At 43.4% G+C, this 24,917-nt stretch overlaps 1 protein-coding gene across 1 annotated transcript; it reads right to left on the reverse strand.

Moving 5' to 3' along the window:
* Window positions 1-4,046: 4,046 nt before the first annotated feature.
* Window positions 4,047-7,176, reverse strand: LOC121184435. Its single transcript, XM_041042085.1, has 3 exons — window positions 7,074-7,176; window positions 5,430-6,080; window positions 4,047-5,063 (listed from the first exon to the last, which is right to left on the reverse strand). The coding sequence occupies exons 1-3, from the start codon at window positions 7,120-7,122 to the stop codon at window positions 4,555-4,557; spliced, it is 1,209 nt and encodes a 402-aa protein (XP_040898019.1). The 5' UTR covers window positions 7,123-7,176; the 3' UTR covers window positions 4,047-4,554.
* Between the last annotated feature and the right edge of the window lie 17,741 nt (window positions 7,177-24,917).

Genomic DNA, 24,917 nt, shown 5'->3' on the forward strand with positions numbered 1-24,917 from the left:
TGAGCTGCGGAGCCGCGGTCAGCCTCAAGACTTTATTGTGAGGGAGAGGCAGCAGCCAATCAGAGGAGAGAACCCCCCCCCCCCCCCCCCCCCCGCACTCACCCCCACCCCCGTCTCACCGTCCCCCTCTTCTCTCGATCTCAGTTTCATTTCTCTCTCCCTTTCTCTGTCTGTACTCGCTCTTTATCTTTCTCTTGTTTTTTCCATCCATATTTTTCTCACCCTTCCTCTTCCCACGTTTCGATTCTCAATTCAGCTTTTTTTTACGAGAATTTCAGATGAAGTGCAAAAGCATCTAACTTCAAAAGAAAAATATAAATAAAAGACTGACTGACATTGGGATTCATCAGTGAGCGCACATTCAAAAACAAACCGAAAAAAAAAATTCTAATGATTAGTTTGATTAGTTTGTGTGTAGCCGTCTCTGTTCATCTGTGTGAGAGAGAAAACAACACTAAATGTCTTTTCACACACAATTTCACATACAATCACTTTGCAAGTCAACAACATTTGTCAAACAAACAGTCAGTGATCACTTTCACATCATGGACAGAATTCCCCTCAGCTAAAAAAAAAAAAAAAAAAAAAGCACAGCAGGGTGGAGTTTTCCAGCTTCTCGCAAGTGACACGATCACACCTGATGAATCGTGTCATGGAGGAGGAAAAGTCAGGGGATTAACGATGATGGTATGGTTCACCCCCCGGGGACCACGAATGACTGCACCAGACTTTATAGCATTTCATCTGCTATCTGATCCTCGATCAGTGACAGTCTGGCTAACCTGCACTGCCACACACTCTAACCCATTCCAAGCATATGACCATAATAACAGCACTGTTGTCCTGCTCTGTATATCTGACCTACCAATGAACTACAGAGCAAAACTGGCTCTAAGCTAACAAGGCTGCAATTTCACACTCACCCATTAATGTTTTCAAATTATTCTCTTCACCTCCACCCCCCTCCCCTCCCCTTGTACCCCTCCTGTCTCCCATTTTCTCTCTCCTCCCTTCATCTCCATCCCTCCCCCACCCTTTTCTATTTTATATGTCGACACATCTCATTGTAATTTCAGGTTATGTAAATTGAAGCTTCACGAACGCCAACAGAGACAAATTATAATTATGTTGTATGAAAGCTGTGGCATAAAATGAAACTGAACAGCACAGCCTCTGTCTGTGTCCCCAACACAACAAAACATCCCATTTACTTCTTCAGACCATTCGTCCATTGTTTGTCCAAATAATTCAAGGTGACAACGGTTTCTAAGTGGGTGACATCTAAAAATGAAGCTGCCTTCTGTAGATTACATGAAAGTCATGAATGGGACTGAATCACTGGATTTCTTAGAGGAAAAAAAAGTGTACGGATTAAATGAAATAATCATGCAAACCACAATCGTATTTAAATGACAACTGTATTAAATCCTTTGATGCCATGTTCTTTGGCAAACCCTAATCTTGGCAGTGTCACCGAGCTCTATCTGCGGAGCTATAAAGGTCCATTGTGTGATTATTAGTTCAGTCGTCTTTATGTAGGACTTAAGTTTTTATTCAACCAGGCAGCTCAACAAATTATCATCGAGGATGACAACCTGGAAAGAGCAGAACCTGGGTCATAAAATACTGTAAATAATGATTTATATCTGCAGGAAATGTCATATTCTAACACAAAAGACTCATTTCATTTGTTCAAATGTTACCGTTCCTGTTATCTATAAACACCCGCAAACAGGTTAGATTATTTTCCTTTTCTTCACAGGGGGCAATGTGAAGGAATAGGCCAACTGTCAAATTCATACTCCAAACAAATGAGGGCAGCTGTTGCCAAACCTGCTTGGATTGGGGAAAACCATTTTCCCCAGAGGTTTATAGCTTACTCGCCGTTACTACTTCCTCTTAAGGTAAAAAGTGATGTTTACAAGACGGGGCGTGCCAGGTCTAGCTGGTTAGCATGCTAACTCCAGTCGCTAGCTCGTCTAAAATACCTGCATCTTGCCCCTTTAAGACGCTTCACTGTAGTGAAGTTAGTTCAGACATAAAAGAACTGTGGCATCCAGTTTGTAAAGACTGCATACTGGATGTTTGTTTAGCCGGACAATCATTTGTGCTTGGCTGACTTCCTCCACATTTCCGAGCAGAGTAATAAGCCACGGTAAAATAACAACAAATCGTCCCAAATCCTGTCAACATGCAGAGGTATTACGTAATCTGGGATTAGCGCAGATTTACGTATATGCAGTAATCCAGCTTTTCTCTCGCTTAAATGACTGCACAGAGTTTGACCACAACGATCAGGATCGCAGTCATTATGTTGGACATCATGGGACACAAACACAACATCTGTCTGCAGACGCTACAAAGAAGGGTCAGGTCTGAGCCAAGTTCTCATTTCATGTGGAAATTTGAGGCATTTAACTTTGTGTCTCACATACTGGCAAATAAAGTGATGGCAAAAATGCCAACATAAGATTAGAGCTGATTAAGAAACAGTATAATTTGGGAAGCATCAACAACACTCTGAACCAAACATTCTAATCCGTTTCAGTTTGGGTCCTTGTCTTTTATAAAGGCTGTGGTTAACCTCACTTTACTGCATCAAATGACACTGAACGTGATGGAGGAGCAGGTTACGGGCATGAAAAATAACCATGTTAAGAAATGGAAGAGGAAGAAAGGGGAGGCTTTATTCATTGTTTTTCTTACTGTCAACAAATCCCAACCAGCATTGTGTTAATCATTAGTCCGTCTCTACCCTGTCTGGGGTTTTTAGCCTCAAGTCGGTGTAGATCTTGGAAAACACCTCACAAATATGCAGCTTGATTTAAAAAAAAAAAGGCTCAGTAATTTCCCAAAAAAAGATGGACACTTTCATTTTTAGAAGATGTTACACAAACAGGAGGGAATTGTGCATCTGTTGGGGACTATTTTCAGTGGGGGATTAATACACATTTGGTGCTCTGGTGAGTATTTGGAGCAGCAGGATGGTGTATGTGGGGACTGACTCATTGTGAACAGTGTGGCTCACTGATGGTTTTTAATAATTGGACAACAATGGATCTTACTACCACAGTGGAAAGCGATATGTGAGGCTTTGGATACACAGATCATTCCTGTTAGTCGGATCAATTCATCGTTGGTTTTGATCTTTTCAGAGGATTTGTTGACAGTCAGGAAAACAGAGCATATCACCGCCCATATCCTTTAAGTATTCCTGTATCTGGTTTTAAACATGTCTGTATGACACAATACCAGCCTGACCAGTGTTGATTACAGTCTGGTTTTAGCATTTCAAAAGCTTAAGGAAGTGGGGCTTTTCCATTTCACCTCGTTCACACTCTGTCCCTGCAGGGCAGCCTGTGCTGAATGGCCTAGTCAAAGATTTCCAGTTTGTCTATTCAGGTAACAAACAGCATGGGGCAGCTACAGCCTGGAGGTTTAATAAACTGGATTCTAAGTGTGGGTGTACAGCAGGGTGATGTTTTGGTCACAGTGACCTTTGACCTTTGACCGCCAAAATCTGATCAGTTCATTCCTGAGTCCAAGTTAACATTTGTGCCATATTTGAAGAAATTCCCTCACGGCATTCCTGAGATATCGTGTTCATGAGAACGGGATGGATGGATGGACGAAAACGGACACGGAGGCATAAAAATTCCAATAACGGAGGAGGGATATTCTTGTGTAGCTCTTTTGATAAAGCGTATAACACTGAGAGTTAAAACATTTAACGGCAAAAATATATCACAAATCAATAAAGTCATGGAGCTGTGAAAAGGTACAGCACGTCCACACGAATCCATTAACATGCTGTGTGACTCAAGACATGAGATGTTTACTCTCACGGAGGAAGAGCCTGACTGGGTGTCAGAACTGTGTTAAAGGTCTCTTATGCAAGCACGACACCCAGGCTGATCTGCTGGATTTGAAATGTTCCTGCAGGGAAATGAACACTGACTTCATGTCTGTGCTACATTCCCCACACAGCTTCAACACTGAGCAGCGAAGACAGGCATCAGGAATTTACAATAAGATGTTTCCCCTTTTGTGTCGCCCCTGTAGCAGCCAGGTCACAGCAGAGTGTCTGCTACATGGACACATGGACAAACATTCCAGCGGAAAACAGAAAGTGGTTGAAAATATCTACTTTTTAATTTCTATGAAAGTGCATGAAACAATTCCATCACATTTGGTACAACCACCTGACACCTAATAACTCCCCTGACCTGTGCTGTGACGGAGAACAGAGAGAAAAGCATATTCTCCTTTATACTTCACATTGTGTTCAAAGCTTTCAGAGCACAACTGACCTCTGGCTGTCAGTAAACAATCGCCTTCTTATGCTCACAGACTCTTGGAGTCTGCGGCTCTTTTCCTGTATTTGGTTCAGTTCTAATCTCACTCCAAACCAGTCAGAGTTAAAGCCTAAACCAAGCTGCCCTGAATGTGGCTGCTTTGCATTATCACTGCTGTGGTTGTCTGGTTCCACCTGAGCTTGACTATCATTCCACACTTTGGGTTAAACACTGTAAAAATCTTTAGTGTGAGTGCAAACTAATTTCTGTCTTTGTTCGTGGTGTTACTTGGACCAGTCGGTGCCTCTGGTACAGTCTGGCTGACTCCACATTTACACCCGTGCTCTCTGGCTAGACTGGTGAGGAGCTCCAGGACTCTTATCTCGTGCTCCATGCGAGCTTTCTCCCTCCTCTCCTCCCTCTCAGCGGTCTCCCTCTGCCGGCGCTCCTCCCTCTGCAGCCACTGGGCCAGGAGCTCCTGGTGCCAGTGAGCCTGCTCCTGCCGTTGGCTCTCCAGCTGCACCAGCAGGCCCCGGGTCTCCGACACCAGCCGCTGGAAGCTCTCCAACAGGTGCTTGAGGACGGGTTCCAGGCAGGAGGACTCAAGGTGATGGTGGCCAGAGGTGGGAAGGGTGTTTGGACTTGGGTCTGGTGGTGCAGTGAGAGGAGAGGCAGCAGACTGGGTAAGAGGAGGAGGAGGAGGAGGAGATGAGGGAGGTGGTAATATATGTGGGGAAGGAGTGCTCAAGCTGTTTTCCACTGGCGTACCTATAACACAGGATAAAAATAAACAGCACACAGTATGAGACAATAATTAATGACAGGAGCATCTTTGGTGCTGAAACAATTTGTCAATTAACTGACAAGTTGAACAACAGAAAATTAATCTGCAGCTATTCTGATAATCAGTTAATTAAATCATGCAAAATATTCTCTGGTTCCAGCAACTAAAATGTGAGCATTTGCTGCTTTTTTTCACCTCATGTGAAGAAAGTATCTTAAGCTTCCAGATGTCTGGTCATACAAAACCAGTGACTTTTTTCAAGAATGTTTTGCCCTTCACACAAAACACAAGTTTATAATTTATCATAAGTAACAACAAAGCAAAGATTATGAGAAAAGCTCAGAACGTACCACTCATCTCATGATGGACGGATGATTCCAGATAAGCTTCGTGGCATCTGTCCCTCGGACACTGAGGGAATCCTGCATCACTGAACTCAAACTCATCCGTTGAATCTTCTCTGTCCTCCAACTTGACTTCAGAGTCGAGCTGCCAAGGCTGCCGGCCTCCTCTCCCCTCCACAGAGCTCAAACGTTGTCTTCCGGTCCTCCCCAAAGAACCAAACTGGTGTCCACTAATCTCCGTATGAGAATTTAAATCTTGCGGGATACTTCCCGTCCTGTCAACAGAGTCATGGTGGTGCTCCGCCATCCGTTCAGGAGAAACAAAACAGGGCCCTCCTACCCCTCCTCCTGACCTCCGGCCCAAGACAGCATCCATCTCCGCAAAGTATTTAAAAGTGCAAGGCTGTGAGCTGTCGACGCTCCTCTGTAGTTTGGCTCTCACGTAGTTAGCCTTCAGTGTTTTGACCCGAAGACGACACTGGTGTGGACTCCGAGAGAAACCCATTTCACTCATGCGGGCCGAAAGGTGTTTGAAGACATGGCGGTTGCGGAGGTTTTCTGCCAAGCTCTTCTGGACGCGCTCGTCGCTCCAGGCGCACAGCAGCACCTGAGTTTCCTCCACTGTCCAGTTAACAGAGCGCTCAGCTTCTCGTTTCCCTGCACAGACAGAGACGCAGCTCAGCACAACGACAAACTGTTGGAGCCGATGTGCAGGTGTTACTTCTCCACTGATACAAATCTACACTTAGTTACCAATATATTAGGTACACAGAGCTGCAGTTTAATGCAGCATCCCTAACTCTGACCCTCAGGAAGGTTTTAATATTTACTTTTTGTTAAATCTGAGGTGCTGATTCAACTTCATGGTCTTTTTTGGGGCTGTGGTTTAAGGTGTTTTTGAACTGTGTCATGACATAATGAGAGGTGTTCTTTTCTAAATATAACGTCTAAAGGATATAAATAGAGAAACACCTCTCTACATCACAATGATACACGAGTGACAACAATGAAATCAGTTCATTTCAACTTTTACGAGCAGTGTGTGCTAGTTTTTCCACCTTCAATACCCTTAACAAGACAACTAACTACACAATAAAACAAAGGCTACCTCGGTTATTTCACCTTCATTAATGACTGGACGTGCATGTTTTGCAACAGTAAGGATGTAAAGTTACCGACAAACTTACAAAATTGGCTTCGACATATGGATCATGCAAATAACTGGGTAGATTACAGGCTCAGAAGTTTAAGTTAATGTCCATCTTTAGCGGGGGACAGTAACCGAACATTAACTTGCTAATCAGCCGGAGAGCAGGCTGTTAGCTCACACTACCACCTGAAAAGTTGAGGATTAGCCAACAAGCTAATGCCGATTCATACAGTATAATACTGGCCTGACAACACTGCCTGCAGCTCAAACGGCTCGGGGTGTTATTGTGCGAGTAAGAAAACCATCTACAACAACCTGTCCACCGGTTTTAAAACTGAGTGAAACCAAACCACGGAGTCATTTCTTCCCTCTGTAACAACACTACGGCTAACGTTAGCCGCTAACAGCTAGCTGAACTAGCTACATGACTGTCCGTCTGACTCTGACTCTCTGCGGATACACAACAACGGCAAAGCGTCGGTTGCTCGCAGGTGTCTTACTTTTTGTTGTTGACACGGAGTTGGTCGAGTTGATCATCGGAGGATTCATCTCGACGAGCCGCGGCGAATGTAAACAATCCGCCGACACGCCGACACGCCTCTCTTCCGGGTGACAGGGTTCAATCCGTGACGTGTCAACACGTACATTCAATAATTAATCAATGAATACAGAAAAATTAAAGCTGTATAATGACAGTTATTGCAAATAACAAAATTTTGTGCCCATCACACTCTGCACTAATTTCCTATACCCCCCGTTTCTGTTATTAAAAACACCCAAATAATGCTGTAAAACATATTTCTTCATAATTCTCATTCACACTTTGCACTGAAAATATATTGAAGATTCTTCAGTTATTTATTGGCCTAATTTGCAATGTTCCCATTCATCCTATACATCTTTACAGATCCTATATTTTCTATCTCACCTCTGGGATCATTAAAGTTTTATGTATGTTATTGTATCTGGGCACAGGCCCCACTGTGAGTTTAACATCACATATGAGTTCCTGTTTTAATATGCAGAATATAATCATATGGTACACAGAGTCATATGAGTAGTTGTATACTGCATATTGTCAGTGTTGTGCACAACCCTTGACAAAGCTGCAGCAGTGTGGTACTTCTGTGTGACAGGAGCATGATTCAGACAGTATCCTCAGTCACTTCACTGTGTATTACAGTGAAATGAACAGTTTCTGTATGAAAGTACAAAAACACTGGGGCTGGGTTATGAGGGCGAGGTTTAAGGTGTATGTCAAAGACCATTCAGCTGGTTTCACACAGACAATAGCACTGCATGAAAAAAATGCAGCCACCTAAACTCATTTACATGAGACAGCAGTTGGCACAGTGGGATCCCAGCACAGAGCCCTCGGGCAACCAGGCTCAATCTCCAGTCAAATACATCTAAATGCAGATTCCTGTGCTTAGTAATGTGAACAACATTAAGTTTACCTTACAATCGTCTGCGGTGAAGTGTTCTGACATGTCATATGTCTTTATCTCACCTGTACCTGGAATAATTTTCCCCTAATATTGAATTTCTTTCAAAAATGTAATTTTCCCTCGACATTAAATTTTGTGAGGAACAAAGAGGCAGAATGAACAAAGTGACAGTGCTACAGAGTACTACACTACAGCTACGATCACGAGACCCCGGCAAGAACGTGGATTAAGCAATCGTAGCCTGTTTTTTTTTTTTCCCCTGGTGCATTTTGGGTATAGTCACACCTGTATTTGACATGTCCACTCAGATAACCCAAGATGCATTTCACCGCCAAGTGTGAGCACAGCCCCAGAGACCACAAATTCACCTCTATTTTGAATAACAAGAGGATGAATCTAGAGGAACCAGCTCCTGAAGAGGAGGCAGTGAGGTGTTAATGCTCTCAACAGACGTTTAGAGAATGCCCAAGACAACCCATTAAGACCTCTGGTGTTCCTTCTCTTTCACTGGTTTACCTCTTCAGGCTTTCATCCACAAACACAGGCTGGGGGTGGGGGGGTGGGGGGGGGGGGGGTTGTTCCTGAGGTGCTGCTAATGCAGATTCAGTCTGTTCTCATGCAGGCACATTTGCATTTTGAGCTTTCAGCCTTTGTTCTGTACAATGACTTGGAATGAGTTTCAGAATAATCTTAACAGAGAACGTGTCATTTACAGTTAAAGCCCATTTTCTTCTCTGTGCGTCTCCTCATTGTGTTGCAGTGCATGACGTGTAATCCTTTCTTTAAGAGAACACTCATTTTCACAGAGAATTAGATGAGAAGAGGCAGTTTCTTCTCAGTGTGCTTAATACACACAGTTATACCGTGTACATATCAAGATATAGATATTCATATATAGTGTTTAGCATGGGTGAGCACAAAGATTGGAAGCAGGAGGAAACTCACAGCCTGGCTTTCTCAGATGTGTCCGGCTAATACAATGTTCTATCACATTTATTTTAAGTCAGACATGTGGCTTAATAATAATTAATAATAATTACCCTGTTATTCTGTGATCATAGTTAGGCTTCCTGCATGTTTGTAATTCTGAAGCAGACCCAGCTCACTCTCTAATGCTGTGACTAGCTTACAAGCTAACAATACAATGACATGTAAACATAAGAGTTTGGGAGTTGGTAGAGGTGTATTTTTTTTTTACTTTTGATAAAGGGTGGCCACGTCATTTTTCTTCTAAATCTCAGCTGGGTACAAATAAACAAAATGCAATTTTTTCAAATGATAAAATGCCTCTGCAGCCAGAGTCAGATCTTGTCTAAATACTGTCCCAAACTACAAAGTTGCCCTGGAAGACAAGATAAAGACACAGATTCTGTGTAGTGATATATATTTTGACAGATTATCTCCAAACGGAGTCTCCTTTCTTCCAGGAGTCAAAAAACAACAGATGATCTAAACTCAGCAGCAGAAAATGAGAACAAAACAGAAAGTCTCGCCAAACCACATGGAAGTTTCACTGCTCCGTCAGTATGTGTCAGTAAAAATATTCCTGAGTGATCTCACAATAAGGAAATAAGGCCTGAAAAGAGAAAGCAACAGGATTTTTTTTTTTCAACTTCAAGATATTGTGCACATGTTGTGGAGGAGGTGACAGGGAAATTCAAAAGCACGTGAAAAAGTCCAGTTTTTAAAACGGAAGACCTGCTCCACTGTTGAGTGGAAAGGTCATCACACCAACCAACCATCAACGTCAGGGACCTTTGAGGAAACCAGGAACTTCAACCACATGAACCAAGTTTCAGTTTTGGCTCTGGGGACTTATTTTCTGCCTCCCACAAAGTCCGTGCTGCCGGTGCGGGACTTTCTAATGGCTCAGGAAGTTTTGCGGTGGATCTAGTAATCGTGGATGTTGTCACTGATACTGTCATTTCCCAAATTCTGTTCGAAAAAAGCAAAGTAGAAAAAGATGACTGAAACATCTCCATATTGTTAGTTTTTTTCTGGTTGGTTGAACAACAAACTTCCACCTCTCCCTCGCTCTATGTCTCATTTCTAGTAAATGACAAAGAACATTTACACTAAAATCACAGTTCAAAAAAAGGCACTGTAATGGGTCATTGGTCACAGCTCAGCTCAGCTTCAGTTGTAGTGGAAACACAAAAATGAATACGCAAAAAGCACTTCCTGTTTCTGTCTAAGTTCTTAACTTTAGGCGACAGATCTTGAGACTATTTTTGGCGAGAAGTGGGACAGATGTCAGTCTGGCAGTTATGATTTTGAAACTCAAGATGTGGACAAGGACTGATCATCAACTCTCCTAACTCTGCCACTATTTTCCACAACAGGCCTGAAAAAGTCTCGGTGCTGGGACCAGCTACAGGCCCTGGAGCCGCAGGCTTAAACGAAGGTCGCTCTTCACAGCACAGAGCTCAGCACTGACTTCTTATGAGCACACTAACACTAAAATGCACAGATGATGAGCCCACCACAGCACAGGTAATTACAGAGGAAGAGGGGAGCTGAGACAGTCGACTGGACATTCGTCTCATTACGCACGCACGCACGCCTCCAGGCTGTTCCCCGCCGGCCTGCAGAGGAACATCAGACACTCCTCGCTCACACGGATACGCCAAGGCGCACACGCACGCACACACACGCTGGCAAATAATCTCTGAATCACACACAACACACACCTGGACAGTCATGGTCAAGAGCTTGATGCATCTTTCCCAATTACATTACACTAACATCAGTAAGTGGTGTGTTATTATTCATGAATACTCCTTTAGAGGCAGTGAGCGTGCAGCACTGCGTGACTGGGAATTACATGTTTGGCACATTTTTCAACTTCAGACCCTGAGCTGACCTCTTAGCAACCGACAAAGTGCGAGCAGGAAAAGGGTAAAAGGAAGATTCCTGATGGACACATTAATTTTGCAGGAAAAATGTGGAGCTACAAGGTTCAAACCTGGGATCTTTCTGGTATGGGAGAAGCTCTAATTACTAGTCTGTGTTCTCTTGGACTGTAGGGGATGGACAATTAGCCAAAGAGTCTGTACAACCCAAAACAGAGGGCCAGGCTCACAATATATGACCACAATAAATAAATAAGTACAGAGCCTGCACTGTCTCATCTTCTTTCTGTCCTGGAAGGGGAGAGACGGGGTGTAGGTCTCCTCCCAGAGTAATTTGTGGTGCACAAAACCAGGTCAGTGAGCACACAGCGAGGTAAGATGAGGTACAGACAGTTACGTCAGCTGAGGCTGCAGCAGAACTGAGCTCTCCCGCTGTGAAGGCTCAGGATCCCTGCCTGCATGCTGCTCTCTGGCGTGGCTCCATCTTCACCCCCCTTTCATGTCTCCTGACAACCAGCAGCAGCAGCCGTGTTGTTTAGATCAGTGGTTTGCAAACTTTCACACCAGATGCAAACAAAGACTCAACATGGGAGCTGTGCAACAATTCCTGGAATTCGTGCTTTTTTTTTTTTCAGCTTATGGCCCCCTGAGAATCAGAGTGATGTCAAGTGAAGCCCTCGTTGCAAGAGTTCCTGCAAACTGACAAACTCTGCAGTGAACGATGTTTTGTTTTTCCTTTTTTTCACTTATTTAGTAGGAAAATTCTAATGTCCACATTCCACAAGTCAAAGTGTCAACCATCTCTAAGCCATTAAAACACACACTTCACCTTGTAGGCTCGATCGCTTTGACTTTTGTTGCTGCTGGAATTGGAAAATAAAACCACGTCCTGTATTTTCTTCTGTTTTGTTGCAGTGGTGCTTTTTGAAAGATAATATTTTTTGAAACGTACCATATTTTGAAAGAAAAACATAAAGCTTAGAGCGGACAGAAGGCCAAACGATGCTGTTTTTCACATCGGGCAAGCTTTATGTCACGTTCATGTCATGTTGCACAGACTGAAATCAGACGCAGCCCTGTAGGGAAACCCGTTTACGTCAGCCTGCTGGATGTAATTTAAAGTTGGCGATATCAGGAATTTCTGGCCTCTACAATATCTCTTGTGCTCTTATTTTTCTAATTAACTGATAACCCACACATCCCTCATTACCATGGCATTTCTGGTGGCCACTTAGAAGGCTCATTTCCAACCCAGCAGACACGAACCAGAGAAAAAGACCTTTAGTGTTCAGTTCAGTGAACATGTGTGAAAAAAAGAAGACAGAGGCGACATAAATGAATCTCATGTTTTTGGGTGGTAATCATAAACTCATCATCGTCTATTGATATAACAGCAACCCATGCAGAAAAAGGTTCCCCTGTATGTGTGATATGCAGCTGCAGAGCACATGCCCCTGCAGCAGGGTGGGATACCGAACCACAGAATTTCAAAACACACATGGAAGAACCGCTGCAGGTCATTTATCAGCCATAAAAGTGGGCTTCAGAGCTGTTGTGATGTGGAGTTGTGAGCCCTTCTGTTTCCAAAGCCTTACTCCGCTCTCTCAAATGAATTGCAGAACTCTTGGTCCCATGCCTGGACGCCCTCTAATTTGCTTGCATTTTTATAGTAGCCACCAATTTGCAGAGGCCACTTTGACCAACAGCGAACTTACGGCAGAGCATCTGCGCTTCAAAACATTTCCTACGAGCACCAGATGCCTATATGAGAAAAACATCACATCCACAGTAATATATTCAACAACACAGATCAGTCTGAGATGAAGTGCAAGAGACCATCTGCGGAAATGTGCGGTAAAGGTTTGGCGTTGGCAGAAACACCATGCGAGCACAGATTTCCACAGATCCAGTCCAACCACGCACAGGACATCAGTGCACCTTTGTGTTTGTCAGAACATAAAGCTAAAATTGTCTTCAGTCACACATCACACTTCCTGTACGTCTTATTTGAGTCACCGTCATCTGCAGATCTGTGTAACTCTACAGGCGTTTCCACCTTGAATTCCTTCCTCCTTTGTTTCCATGGGCTGAAACTTCAAACAGGAACTGAGGAGCTAAAAGTGGAACAAAGAGTTAAAAGACTCCTAAATATAATCACACTTTGTTGTTGCACATATTTGTGCTCATACACAAAAAGGTGCATTCCTCCAGGTTTTTTTTTTTTTTTTACCAAATTAGGTATTAAATTCTTAGGTCAGGGAAAGCACTGAAGCAGTGAAGCAGTGACGGTTTACATAAACAGTAAATGTCGGTCAGTGCGCTGAGAAACTGTCCACTGTCTGTCCATTAGCCCGAGAGTCAGCGCTCCCTGGTTACATCACAGGCTCGTTCAGCGTGACAGTGTCTCGTGTAGACGAGGCCGACCGAAGCACCGAACGAGTAAACAGCTGAATGAATGATTCCCTTGTTGTGTTTCCACACTGTCGACCTGTCATGGTGGTCTGCGGCTGAGAAAGCACGTCCACTGTGGTTAATGATATTTGAAGTGTCCTGAACCAAGAACACTGTGGCCTGAATTTCACAACGAACCCTTGGTGATTGTCCGTGAGTTGACGGGAACATCTTGGAACATCTTGGATATCCTCTGTGACCGGGTTAGAATTAATTTAATGATGTACAGGTCAAAAGACATTTACACATTAAGTAACTCGGCTAAAGTAGGAACTAAAGAAACAAACAATTACAGAAAGAAAGAAAGAGAATGAGTTCATTTACTCAAGTATGGGATTTCAGAGCGACACTGTGGTGCCTGGACTTTACTTAACGTCTCCTCCATTAAAAAATGTGTTGTGCTTATTGCTGTTGGGACGGTGTGTGTGCAGAGACTGACACTTGAAGACAGTCCGAGCTGAAGGGGGAAAGTTCCTCTGTGCTCTCCATAAATCTGAGGTTTAACACATACCTGTACGTACTCACAACTCGCCTGAGAGACAACCAAGGTCCAGTATGTAACTTGAACCTGAAGACTCCAGTGCACACACGCTGAGGATGGACTCAGACTTTCATGGAGGGTGTTTTCTACATCTTCAAACATGTTAAAAAACACTGATAAAATCATTCAGATAATATAAAGGGGCCATTCTGTATTATGACTGCTTTTACTTTTTATACTTATGTAAATGGAGCTCCCTATAAATAAAGTGTCTGACAAACAAATGCAATTTAAATGCTAGATGTAAGAAAAGGCCATTAAGTGATTATTAAACTGGTGTTAACTGAGAAATCATTTGTCTTGAATTCCTGAATTCGATGCTCCAGACTCCAGCATCAGACCGTACCACCGTCCACCCCCCCCCCCCCCCTGCTTTTGGATCCCTGGGACTGCGAGGAATGCGTCCTACCTAAGTCACCGCGGCGACCCCCTTTTGGTGGCCGAGGAATGTCTGGCGTTTCACTGCTCAGAGTGTTTTCACAGCGCGGACAAGCGTCCACATTTCTCCTGGTAAACCGATCCCGACCACACAAGAGGAGCCCCCGTCCCCGTCCCCCTCCCCACCACCCTGCGCAGCCACCTCCCCCACGTCCAACTCCCAACTACTGTCAATCAACACCTAATATTCCAAGCACAGCTGATCGAAACCACGTGGATGAACTGCTGGTTCCAATTGAACCAAGAATGTGCTTATATAACAGTAAAAAAACTAAACTGGGCCATTTCCATGGCTGTGGGAGTGGTGCTCCTATGTCTCTGAGTGTTTAAGAAGCAGACAGACGTACAGATCAAAGACCAAGAAAAGGGGGCAAAAGTTAACTGAAAGCATGAAGCAACATGAAGCATTAAGTAAAACCAGAGCAACAGCTCTCAGCTTTTGCAATCAGTCCTTTGAAATCTGTGCCACCATTAACAAACCAAGTGATAAACAGTGCTAACAACAACATTCATCTTCTGCTTCGCGGCAGTTTTCCTGGATCATTTCTTTGAGCGTTTTGTTTTTAACAGCGTAAAGCATTTCTTCCAGAACTTAAAAAGAAGATAACAGATCTCTACATACACCATAAATAATCTTAGCGCCCCCCCCCCTGAATATTCTCAGGGGCTTCCCGGGGGGTCTCAACCCCTGCACTAAGAACCACTGACCTTTCTGTGATACAACTCCAGTGCTGAATTTGAGCAATGCCCAAAAACTGACCTTTTGTTTGGATTTTTGTGGTGAGTCGTCTGTTTGATAACGGGGCTCAGCTGTATCAGACAGCGTGTATCTCTAAAATAAAATGACCGACACTCTGCTCACTGTTCAGCCACCTTTAAATCTCAGTTTGCAGTCTCTTCCAAAACGCTGCAGGATTCTGGTGTCTTGGTGGTAATCAGAGTAAACTGCTGTTCAAACGAGTCTTTATCTCTCAGGATCCCTGGGTTAAAACCGATTACTCTCCCCATGCTTCTCCATTCTCTCTAACAATGCTGGGAAACACAGGGATGACAAATTTATCTGAAACCGTCGGGGTGTTTAATTAGTTAATGCCCACAACAAACGTGGTTTTTAATTGTTTTCAACAGGTAACACACGCAGTCTCAGAGCAGCTGTTTCAGACTGTGTGTGAGTGGATAGCTGAGTTAACAGTCTCTCAGTAGAGAAGCCAACACAAACACACAGACTCTCTTAAATGTACGTATGAACGTACAACCTCAGAATGAGACCCATTCTGTTATATCTACGTTTAAAATGTTCTCAAAATATTGTGTTATATCTCCTTATGCAACTGTTTTGTGTTTTTATGGTTAATGAAACCTGTGGGAGCCAAACCATTTTCACTGTAGTCTGCAGCCTGTGAACCAGATCTGTTTCCAAGCTTGCCTCTCTGTGTTTGTCCAGCTGTCCTCACCCCCCTGTCTGGACTCACAACGTACGCAGACCGTCCCTGCACACTGTCATAAACAGCATCCATACCACTCAGACACACTCATTTATACAGATCAGCCTCAGACAGTGTTGATGGAGGAGCTCAGAGACCAGCGGTTCAGGGGTTTTGGTGCAGGTATTTGGCACCACTTGAATTTAAACGACATTGTTCTCACTTGACTGAACAAACTGAACCCAGTGACTAAAGACTGAGACTAAACACTGTTTAACTAAAGAGTAAACACTCTGAGTTCTGCTCCAAACCTGCTTAGTGTGAATTCTCTGTTCAAGAGTGTTGTTAGTGAAGGATGAGAAAACCATGCCACAGAGCTGCAGTGTAATCCAGACAGAAAGAACCAGGAAGAAGAATGAAACAGACCATTCTGACTGAAGACTCGGTCCAGATATGTTGTTTTAACTTTTCTCTTTGCTGTAGGAGCTGAACGCTGTAATTTCACGTAAATGCCTCCTGCAGAATAACTGAAGACCAAAATAGTTTAAAGGAGAACAGGCTGCATCTCTGCCAGTGAGACCGTCCTCCGAAAACAGAACGTTTTTTTCAGTTTCTACTAAAGACCTTGGGATCTTCAGTAGAACTGCATCTTGGGATTGAAGTGACAGATCAGCATTTCAGTCATTACTCTCGATAAGTAATTAATTTAACCTTAAAACCAGACGTTGCTTTATTTTCAGCATGTCTGTTACATGTGAATTTGTTATATATGAAAAGAATTTTCACATGTGATTAATCCACGTGTCGGCACATGTTGGGACATTTCAACATTTCATGAATTTCAAACGCGGCTTGTTTGTAAAGGGGAGAAGCATTTGAAGGTTCCTGTAGTGAGACGCCTCCCGCCTCGTCTGGACAGGAATTAAAAAAACATTGAGCCCAGCTCCTGATTCCTCTGCCAACAATAAATTATTGCCAGACTCATTTTTTTCACCTGCCAGCATCAGTGTTAGAGAAAGCAGGTGCAGCAGCATTAAGAGGAGCGGTGAAGACCCCAGGAGCGTCGCCAAACAATAATATCATTAACTGCATAAAGCGACGAGCTCTGCCGGAGGATCAGGGGTCACCGGTCTGGGAACACTGGTAATTAGCCTGAGCAGCTGGTAGGCTGAGGTGTGTGTGTGTGTGTGTCTGTTTGTACATACATAAGTGTGTGTTGTCTCCCGTTTCTGTCATTTTAACTAATTTCAGCTCAATTTAATTCACTGAGAGCTTTATTGGTTTGACACAATGACACAATACAGTGTCAGAGCAGAGGGCAACAAATAAAGGAAAACACAAGACTGTTTATCTTTTGTTATTTAAAATATAATTTTGGTTTCGATGCCTATTCAAATGTAAAAATACTTTTGTGATTATCCAACGGTTTGTTGCATTTGCCTTTGACTAGATTAAAGAACATTCCCACCACCAACAACAGAAACATTCTCCAAAGCGGATTCAAAAATTAAAACGTAGTTTTCATTCGCAGTCAGGAGAGTCAGATATTCCCATCTCTCTATTTATTTCATATGTTTGCGTAGTGGGGGAAGTGACTTGAGGAAACCAGGGAAACAATGAGGCACCACCAAAACAAACCACCCCACCCAACTCCACTCCAGCCTCCCCCTTTTCCCTTTATGTGCCCTCCTCCCTCCACAAGGACAGCAGGGTGGGAGGACGCCCCACCCTGGATCAATAAGAAACAGTCAGAGTGTTTACATGCAGAATGGGGAGATCCAAGACCATGTTTACCTGCACTGCAGTAATCTGATTAATGTCAAATCTGTGTTCACGGGCATCTGATTAATTAGGTGACAGATCACTGGTTTATAGTTTAACACTTGGTTTTGATGTAAATAAAGAAAGAAAGTGAAATTTGTGTTTAACTATTTAACCATTCAGCAGCTCAGAAAACAGAAGGCAGAGAAAAGGCTCAGGAAAAGCTCAGTTTACAAGTAACCAGCATTACATGCAACTAAATGTTGCCAGGCAGGGCAACTGTGGCTGAATATTTGGCTCATGTCAGCTGGCAACTTTCTTGGGTCCGTGCACCGGAGGAACAAATGTGAGCCGGCTCAGGCTGGCCCACATACAGAGTTGTTTTAGATTCTGGTTTGGTTTTGGGAGTGGACTGCTTTAGGTTGATAATCAACTGTTAGCATTTGTTTGCATCGGCACCCAGAATGGGACCAGTGTCCCAGTGCCCAGTTTAAATCATTCACAGCCTAAAGTCTAAAATGAATCTGGTAACCAGATATGCTCATTTTAGGCTGTTGTGTATTTTGGGTACATTCAGAATGATATAACTCTTACCTTCCTCACAATGCCAGTATTACAAGAAATGAAATGTTGTTAGCAGAATTGGGCCAGTTGCGGCTTAGTGTTGGCACACTTGGCTGTGTTTCGGCACTGGAGGGCCAGAATGTCAGGCCATTTATGGCCACCAGATTTAGACAGATTTTAGGGTGAGTACTTGGGCTGATATGGGCCAATAATTAACTATTCGGTAGCCGCACTTGAGCCAGATTTGGGCCAGTATCGGCACCCAGGCACCCAGAATAGGACCAACTTATAGGACCTTATAGGTTTGAGCAGGTTCGCCGGGCGTTAAGAGCCGTGCTGGACTGAAAGCAGCCTTGTGACTCTAAGAGAAAATAGAATGAGTAGTGGAGGTACGCACAGTTAAGTGTTAAGAGAATGTGATCCAGCTGAAAGTCGGTGACAGTGTGTTTTTGGGTAAATGACAGATGATGGGAGTGCTTCTGTTCCATTTTCCAAACCTTCAGTCGGAGCTGACTGAAGGTCAGTCCAGGTATTAGAAGAATGTCTTTTCCAATTTTCGTGTTAAATGAATCTGAAGCCGTCCAGTTTATCAGACAGACAGTTTCTGAAGGCTGCATTTTTCTCTGAGATGGAACGAACGGCATGAAGTCTCCATCACGAGTCTGACCCTGAGCTCTGACCTCTGAGTGCAGAGAGAGTTTTTCTGCAGTGGATCAATAAAATCTAACAACATTTCTATTCATCAGAAGATTTTTAAAGTTTGAGTTTCAGTTAATGAAACATCACAGAACTGCAAACAGCATGTACCGCGAACATTTCACACGCAATCTTCTAAAGTATTTATACGACATTGGTGAATACTCAGGCTGAAATATTTAATCCTGATATGACCATGAATCAAAACACACATCAAATTCAATTTACTCTCACGACTCAGCCTGTGAAAACAGTTGTATTATGTCACCTGTGGCCCTGAAGGAGCTATTATGATGATGATGATGATGATGATGATGATGATGATGATGGTGCCATTAGATTCAGGGTCATTTATGATAGAAATCCTGATTTACAAAAGATGTCGGTGTTTACCAGTCAGGGAGGGTTGAATGAAGGATGTTGCAGAGCTGCCAGGACTTAAGAGAAACACACGTCAGCAACATGTGAAGTGTGTCAAAAATTTAATTGGTGAACTTGTCAGAAAACATTTAGCGAATTTGTTTCCCAGATTCCAGCATGACTTTTATGCTGCCTGGATTATTTTCTTGTTCCACGTGATTAAGAAATATTGTTGCTTTACATATCTGCTGAGTCACAAAATGCTGATCCTGAACCTAAATGTGAAATAAAAGCTGAAAAGATGCTGAATTTGTTTTCAGTTCAATATTTCCTCGCTCACAGCACCTGGTTAAGGTTAGCTAAAGATCAGGGTTTTGGTTTAATATTCAAAAAGTTAACAGGGACTTGAAGTGTGAGACAGGAAATGTCAACTTTACTAACATTTAGTGAATCATCGTACCCCCTGAAAAATGGAGTAACCGTGGTTAAGCTTTGCCTTTTAAAGCTGCCGGCTCTCCGGGGGTTTATCAGTTTATATTTCTTGGCGCCCAAAACACTACATGAGGAGGTGGAAGTGCTACACCTCATTTAGTGAGTATTTATTGTTGGCTAGATGTGGATCAGCTGTTTTACATTCTTTGCACATATACTTCAGAAATGGGGGGAAAAGTAATAAAGACAAAACCTCTCTTCTGTTAAAAAACCTGCTCTACATCCAGATCACTGTATCCACCCGACTGATAAATATCATGTCAGATCCATGTGAGGCCTCCCTGGTGGAGCTTCCCATGTCTTTGAATCACTAATCTGGTGACGCACAGACGGAAACAATGGGTAAACAGTCAGAAGCAGGGATTCTCAGCATGGTCACGTCTCCAGTGTGTGTATGCAAGTGTGTGTGCACGTGCATGTGTGTGTGTGCAAGTATAGGCATCACAGCTAATGAGTCTCAGGCCCAGCAGGTTGCAATTCCAACACACCCTCTGACAAACACACAAACTCGCATGCATGAATTGTCTCACTCACACACACACACACACACACACACACACACACACACACACACACGAGTGAGTGAGTGTGCCACTCCATCACACGCTGGCACTCGTTTGGTGATCTGGAGGACAGCCCGTGGCCGAGGCTCTTCAGTAAAGAGCCGCACTGAGACTTGAGGCAGCCATTGTGAGCTGCAGCTGCAGAGGAACACGACTGTCCGAAAAACAAGCGCCCACTAATCCGCCCGAGTCCGTGCTGGACGGATACACACACTCTCTGCACCTCCTTTCATCCCACAATCCAGCCCGGAGAGATGGAACCACCCACACAAAGAAAATGGAAGACTGGACAAGATGTCCAAGATTACATAATTTGGAGGCTTTATGTAACAGCAAGGCCGAGTCAGTCAGTTGGAACAGTCCTTTTTAGGGCTCCTCTCTCCCTCCGACTCTCTCGCTATTTCCTTTTATGAGAAGACGGATGACCGGACGGATGGATAGATGGATGGTTTGTGTGCCACTGGCGATGCCCCAGAGCAGTACCTCTGTGACAAAGAATGGCACAGATGGCAGCCCAGGGCTGGCTGCCATTCAGGGTACCAAATGGCATGCCACAACAGGTCCAGATGGACTCAGGCTCTCAGTTTTATTTTTGCCTTTGAATAGATGGTGGATAAATACTGAGAAAGACAGAGCAGAAAAGAAATAAACAGAAAAAAACTAGGAGGCAGTAGGGCAAAGAGACAAAAGCTCGTCTACAATGTGTGAAAAGTGGAGAAAAAAAAAGATGCGGAGGAAAAGTGGGAGTGTGAAAAAGCAACGAGATAAACAAATCGATCCAGCTAACGTCCATCTGCCCACTTTCTGTGTTTTACTCTCAAAGAAATTCTCCAGCTGCATCTTTCAGAGGCCACCAACCTCCCAGCTTCAGAGCCGAATCTCCAAAGTGATGCCTGATGGAAAATCATCCGACTCCAGTAAAACCATGCAAATCCCAGTTAGAGGTCGACTGAAAGAAAACGTAGAAGTTAGCTAATGTAGCTAGCACCTATGTGTTTTTATGCAGAGAGACAGGTAAACATCTCTGTACGTGTGAAAAACAACCACAGGTGTACAGAGGTCAGAAAGCAAACTTCAGCTTCAGTACGGGAGGAGGGAGGGAAGGAAAATTACTCCTTTGAGAAAATGAAACAAGTCCTTCTCACGCTTACTATGAAATATAATTGTCTGAAGGTTGTGGGTGAGTGAGTGTTATTTCACAGATCGCCTTTCAAAGCAACATCCAGGGGATGCGTGCTAAGAAAATATTTTCTCCTGCTGGAAATTACTGACATTTGAAGTTGCTCAACTTTTATAAAACAGCTCCATGGTGTAAAGGTTACTTTGCTCCATTCATTAAAGGAGGGAAACCTACTGCTCCATAACGGCCATTCACAAATTACTTCACGTTCCCTGTGAGGAAAAATACGAAGCAGCTCACTCTATTCTTAGTTAAGCTTTTCCCTTGCAATTAGCATCCATCAGTGCAGACGCTCCATTGTAATCTCTGTTGTATAATTACAATCTATTCTGAGGGCAGCAACAGGCGACTCTCCGTTTGCTTTGTGTTTCTTTACCAAGAAAGACTCTTAAGCGCAACATGAAAAAAATAAATCTGAAAGCATGAGGATCATACACAAACCCCCTGTGGCCGAAGCGTGGTGAACATAGGTGTGTGAGAGTCAGAGCTGAACCTGTCAGCACCACGTGTGAAACCTGGAGCTGCTCAGTAAAGAGGGGGCGAGTCTTCGGGAGATTTAGTTGCCGCTTTCTTGTTCAGATCTGATGATACGGCGACAAAGTAAAGCTACAATGACTCCAGATGTGCACATGTGGAAGGCATCGCGCTCTTTCTCTCTCTCTCTTCTCTGGTGCAGGTTTCTGGAGAGGCCTGAACATGTTCAGAAAGTAGACCACATGGAATAAGCCATGAATTATTAAGCTTATGTACTATTCCTCACAGATGAGGCAGAACTAGGGCACATTCCAACACTGAGACTGGGGGCTGCTGGGAGTTTTAAGGTGGAATGTATAGCCTGCTTCAGCAGTACAAACTGTACTGTAGCATAATGTACTGTAATGTGCTGCCTCCTCTTCCTCTGCATCCTGTTTCAGCCCTGTTCAGGTGTGTGTGTGTGTGTGTGTGTCTGTACTTTAGGTGTTCTTCCATGTGGGTCACTGATGTTATGTTCTGCCTCTTTGGTCTCTTGTGGAGTGAAGAGGAAGCCTGGCCTGCATAACTAACACCCTGACAACAGCAAGGTCCCATACTCACAAAGTTTTACACGTGTAGAATGAGCTGGAAGAAGTTCATCCATTACAAGAACAATTTGTTTCAGTGACTTCCGAAAAAAAAAGTTGAACACGGAGGGAGAATAAAAGGATTGTTGCTGTGGCTGCGGCTAACTTTTCAGAGCTGTAAAATCCTGACTCAGTATTTTAAACTGCTGCCTCAGTGTGATGATGAAATAGAATAATTGTCTTCCTAATTGTACTTGTGCTAGTGGCTTAATTTTAAACACTTAAAGAGTAAATTTAAACATAGGCCTGATTCTCTGCCACAGATATTTTCCATTGTACATAAAACCATCGTGTACAGGTGGGACAGCTCTCTGCGCTTCTTTTGAGACAGACTTTCAGGTGAAAAGGTGGACTGTCAAGGCATCATGTCAAAAATCAGGATGGATGGGTTCATCGATGCCGGGCTGAAGTGAGAGCGTCAGCATCGAGTATTTGACAGGCGGCAGATCGAGGAACAGATGTGCTGCTTTAAGTAGAACTGAGATGATTTACTACTCAGTGTAGTGACACGACACATGATGACTAAACATGCATACAAACACTAAATCCTGCACAGAGAAAAAAAAAAACACAAAAAGTCAGCACACACAACACACACGCCTGCATTTACCACCTCAAGTAATTTGCGCTTTGTGCACAAACAAACTCTGTTTGTTCTTCTGTTTTTTTCTGCTTTGTAGTGAAGATTTTTTTTTTCACGCTAGTGAAACTGAAATTTGCCAGTTTAGCGTTTTTCTTGCTCACAACAAAAACACACACCTCATCAAACATGGCTTGAGATTATTGGCTTCATCCCATCAGCTCTGCGCACTGGCACACATTCAGCCTGCCAACACTGCTGTATAGGTTTCATTTTAAAACAGACTCACCACAGACGCACTGCTGCTTCCAACCAACAAAAGACTCTGACAACCTCTTTAAAAAAACAACACAAACAGAAAAGCATAAAGGACGAGTTAAAAACTATTTGCATAATTTCCCAAGGCTCGAGGAGACAAACATGTTTTGAGATGTCAAAAAGCATTTTGTTTTACTGAGGAAAGAATAAGAGCTGAAGAGATTATTTAAATGAGTAATTCCATGAAGTAAAGGAATTCTTCATCCACAAATACATGTAACAGTATTTACTTTTTCCCTCTGAGAAAAATCTTGCTCTTCTCATATTTCGGCTACATATTCCATATCCTCCTGTAAGCTCCCACTTCCTGGGACTACTCCACGCTTACAAAACCCTAATTTCTAAATTAATTTCTAAATAACTAAACTAAACAAACTTCCACCAAAGAACAATGTGTTCAACACATCAAGTGTGATTGTGATGTAAGACAGCGTAGAAAAGGTCGCTGGGAATATGAGGAGATGTTCTCTGCAGTAGGTTAATCCCTTTTAAGTTATATAATCGTCAGCTGGAGCACTTTAAAGAAAAAACAGAGAGGATGATCCTTGTGGATTAGTCCACACTCGGAGACCACAATCTGTCTCTGCGCATAAAGAACTGTGTGTTGGACAAGATTTTAATGTAAAGAAATGAGAGAAGCAGAGTGTAGTTAGTAAAGGAAACTGAGGGGTTCACCCCATTTGCCTCAGTGAACTTCCAGGCTGATCATCACATCCAAGACAACCGAGTCGATACTCGTGTCCTTGTGGGGAAAGTTTGTCCGAACTTGTCTCAAAGAGAACAAACTTCTCATGAAAGGGAACAAAAAGAAGCTCCTTCAGTGTCTGAGAGGGACTGACGTGCACATCAATTACGCTGCCGTTCTTCCCGGCTCTTTTAATCTGCTCGGTGTTGCAGGCGGCAGCGCTGCTCAGACATGATGATGCATCATCGTCGCTGAGAACCTCGGGGCTTCCCATTCATTATCAAAGCTCCATATGAAGCGTCTTTATTTGGAAAATAAACTTCCACCATCTTCTTCTGTCACGTACGAGTGGATTCTTTTGTTTTGGAATCAGAGTTTAATGGTTAGACATTATTTAAATGTGCCATAGTGGATATGCTAAGACAATGCTTCAATGTTACCTGACATTTAGAAGACTGGCGTCTAAATCCAGCTCGCCTCAAAACAGCCTAGATGAAGATCGTGTCAGAACACGGTCAAACACACCGGTGTGATTCCAGATGCTGACCCTGGCCTGTGGTTGGTCCGAGTGCTGCCAACAAAGGCTGAACTTCCTCCAGACCCACAATTAAACACCCTCACCCACAAGGTGAGGATGTTTCTGTTGCTTCATGAACTAAGACCTGAGGGCACAAACCTGTTTGGACCCGGCACAATGAAAAAGATCAATGAGACAGAGACAGGACAACTAGTCGACAGTCTACACACCACATGTACAAGAACTGGATCCTTTCTCCAACATGGTGGCATGTGCCACTTGTACTGGAGAATAGTCTCGGAAGATGCGGTGACAAGCCGCTGATTGAGAACCTGTATTCTAGTTTCTGCTGTGTTTGTCATATTTCTCCTGTC

Source organism: Toxotes jaculatrix, chromosome 7 (assembly GCF_017976425.1).
Source record: "Toxotes jaculatrix isolate fToxJac2 chromosome 7, fToxJac2.pri, whole genome shotgun sequence".
Classification (NCBI taxonomy): domain Eukaryota; kingdom Metazoa; phylum Chordata; class Actinopteri; family Toxotidae; genus Toxotes; species Toxotes jaculatrix.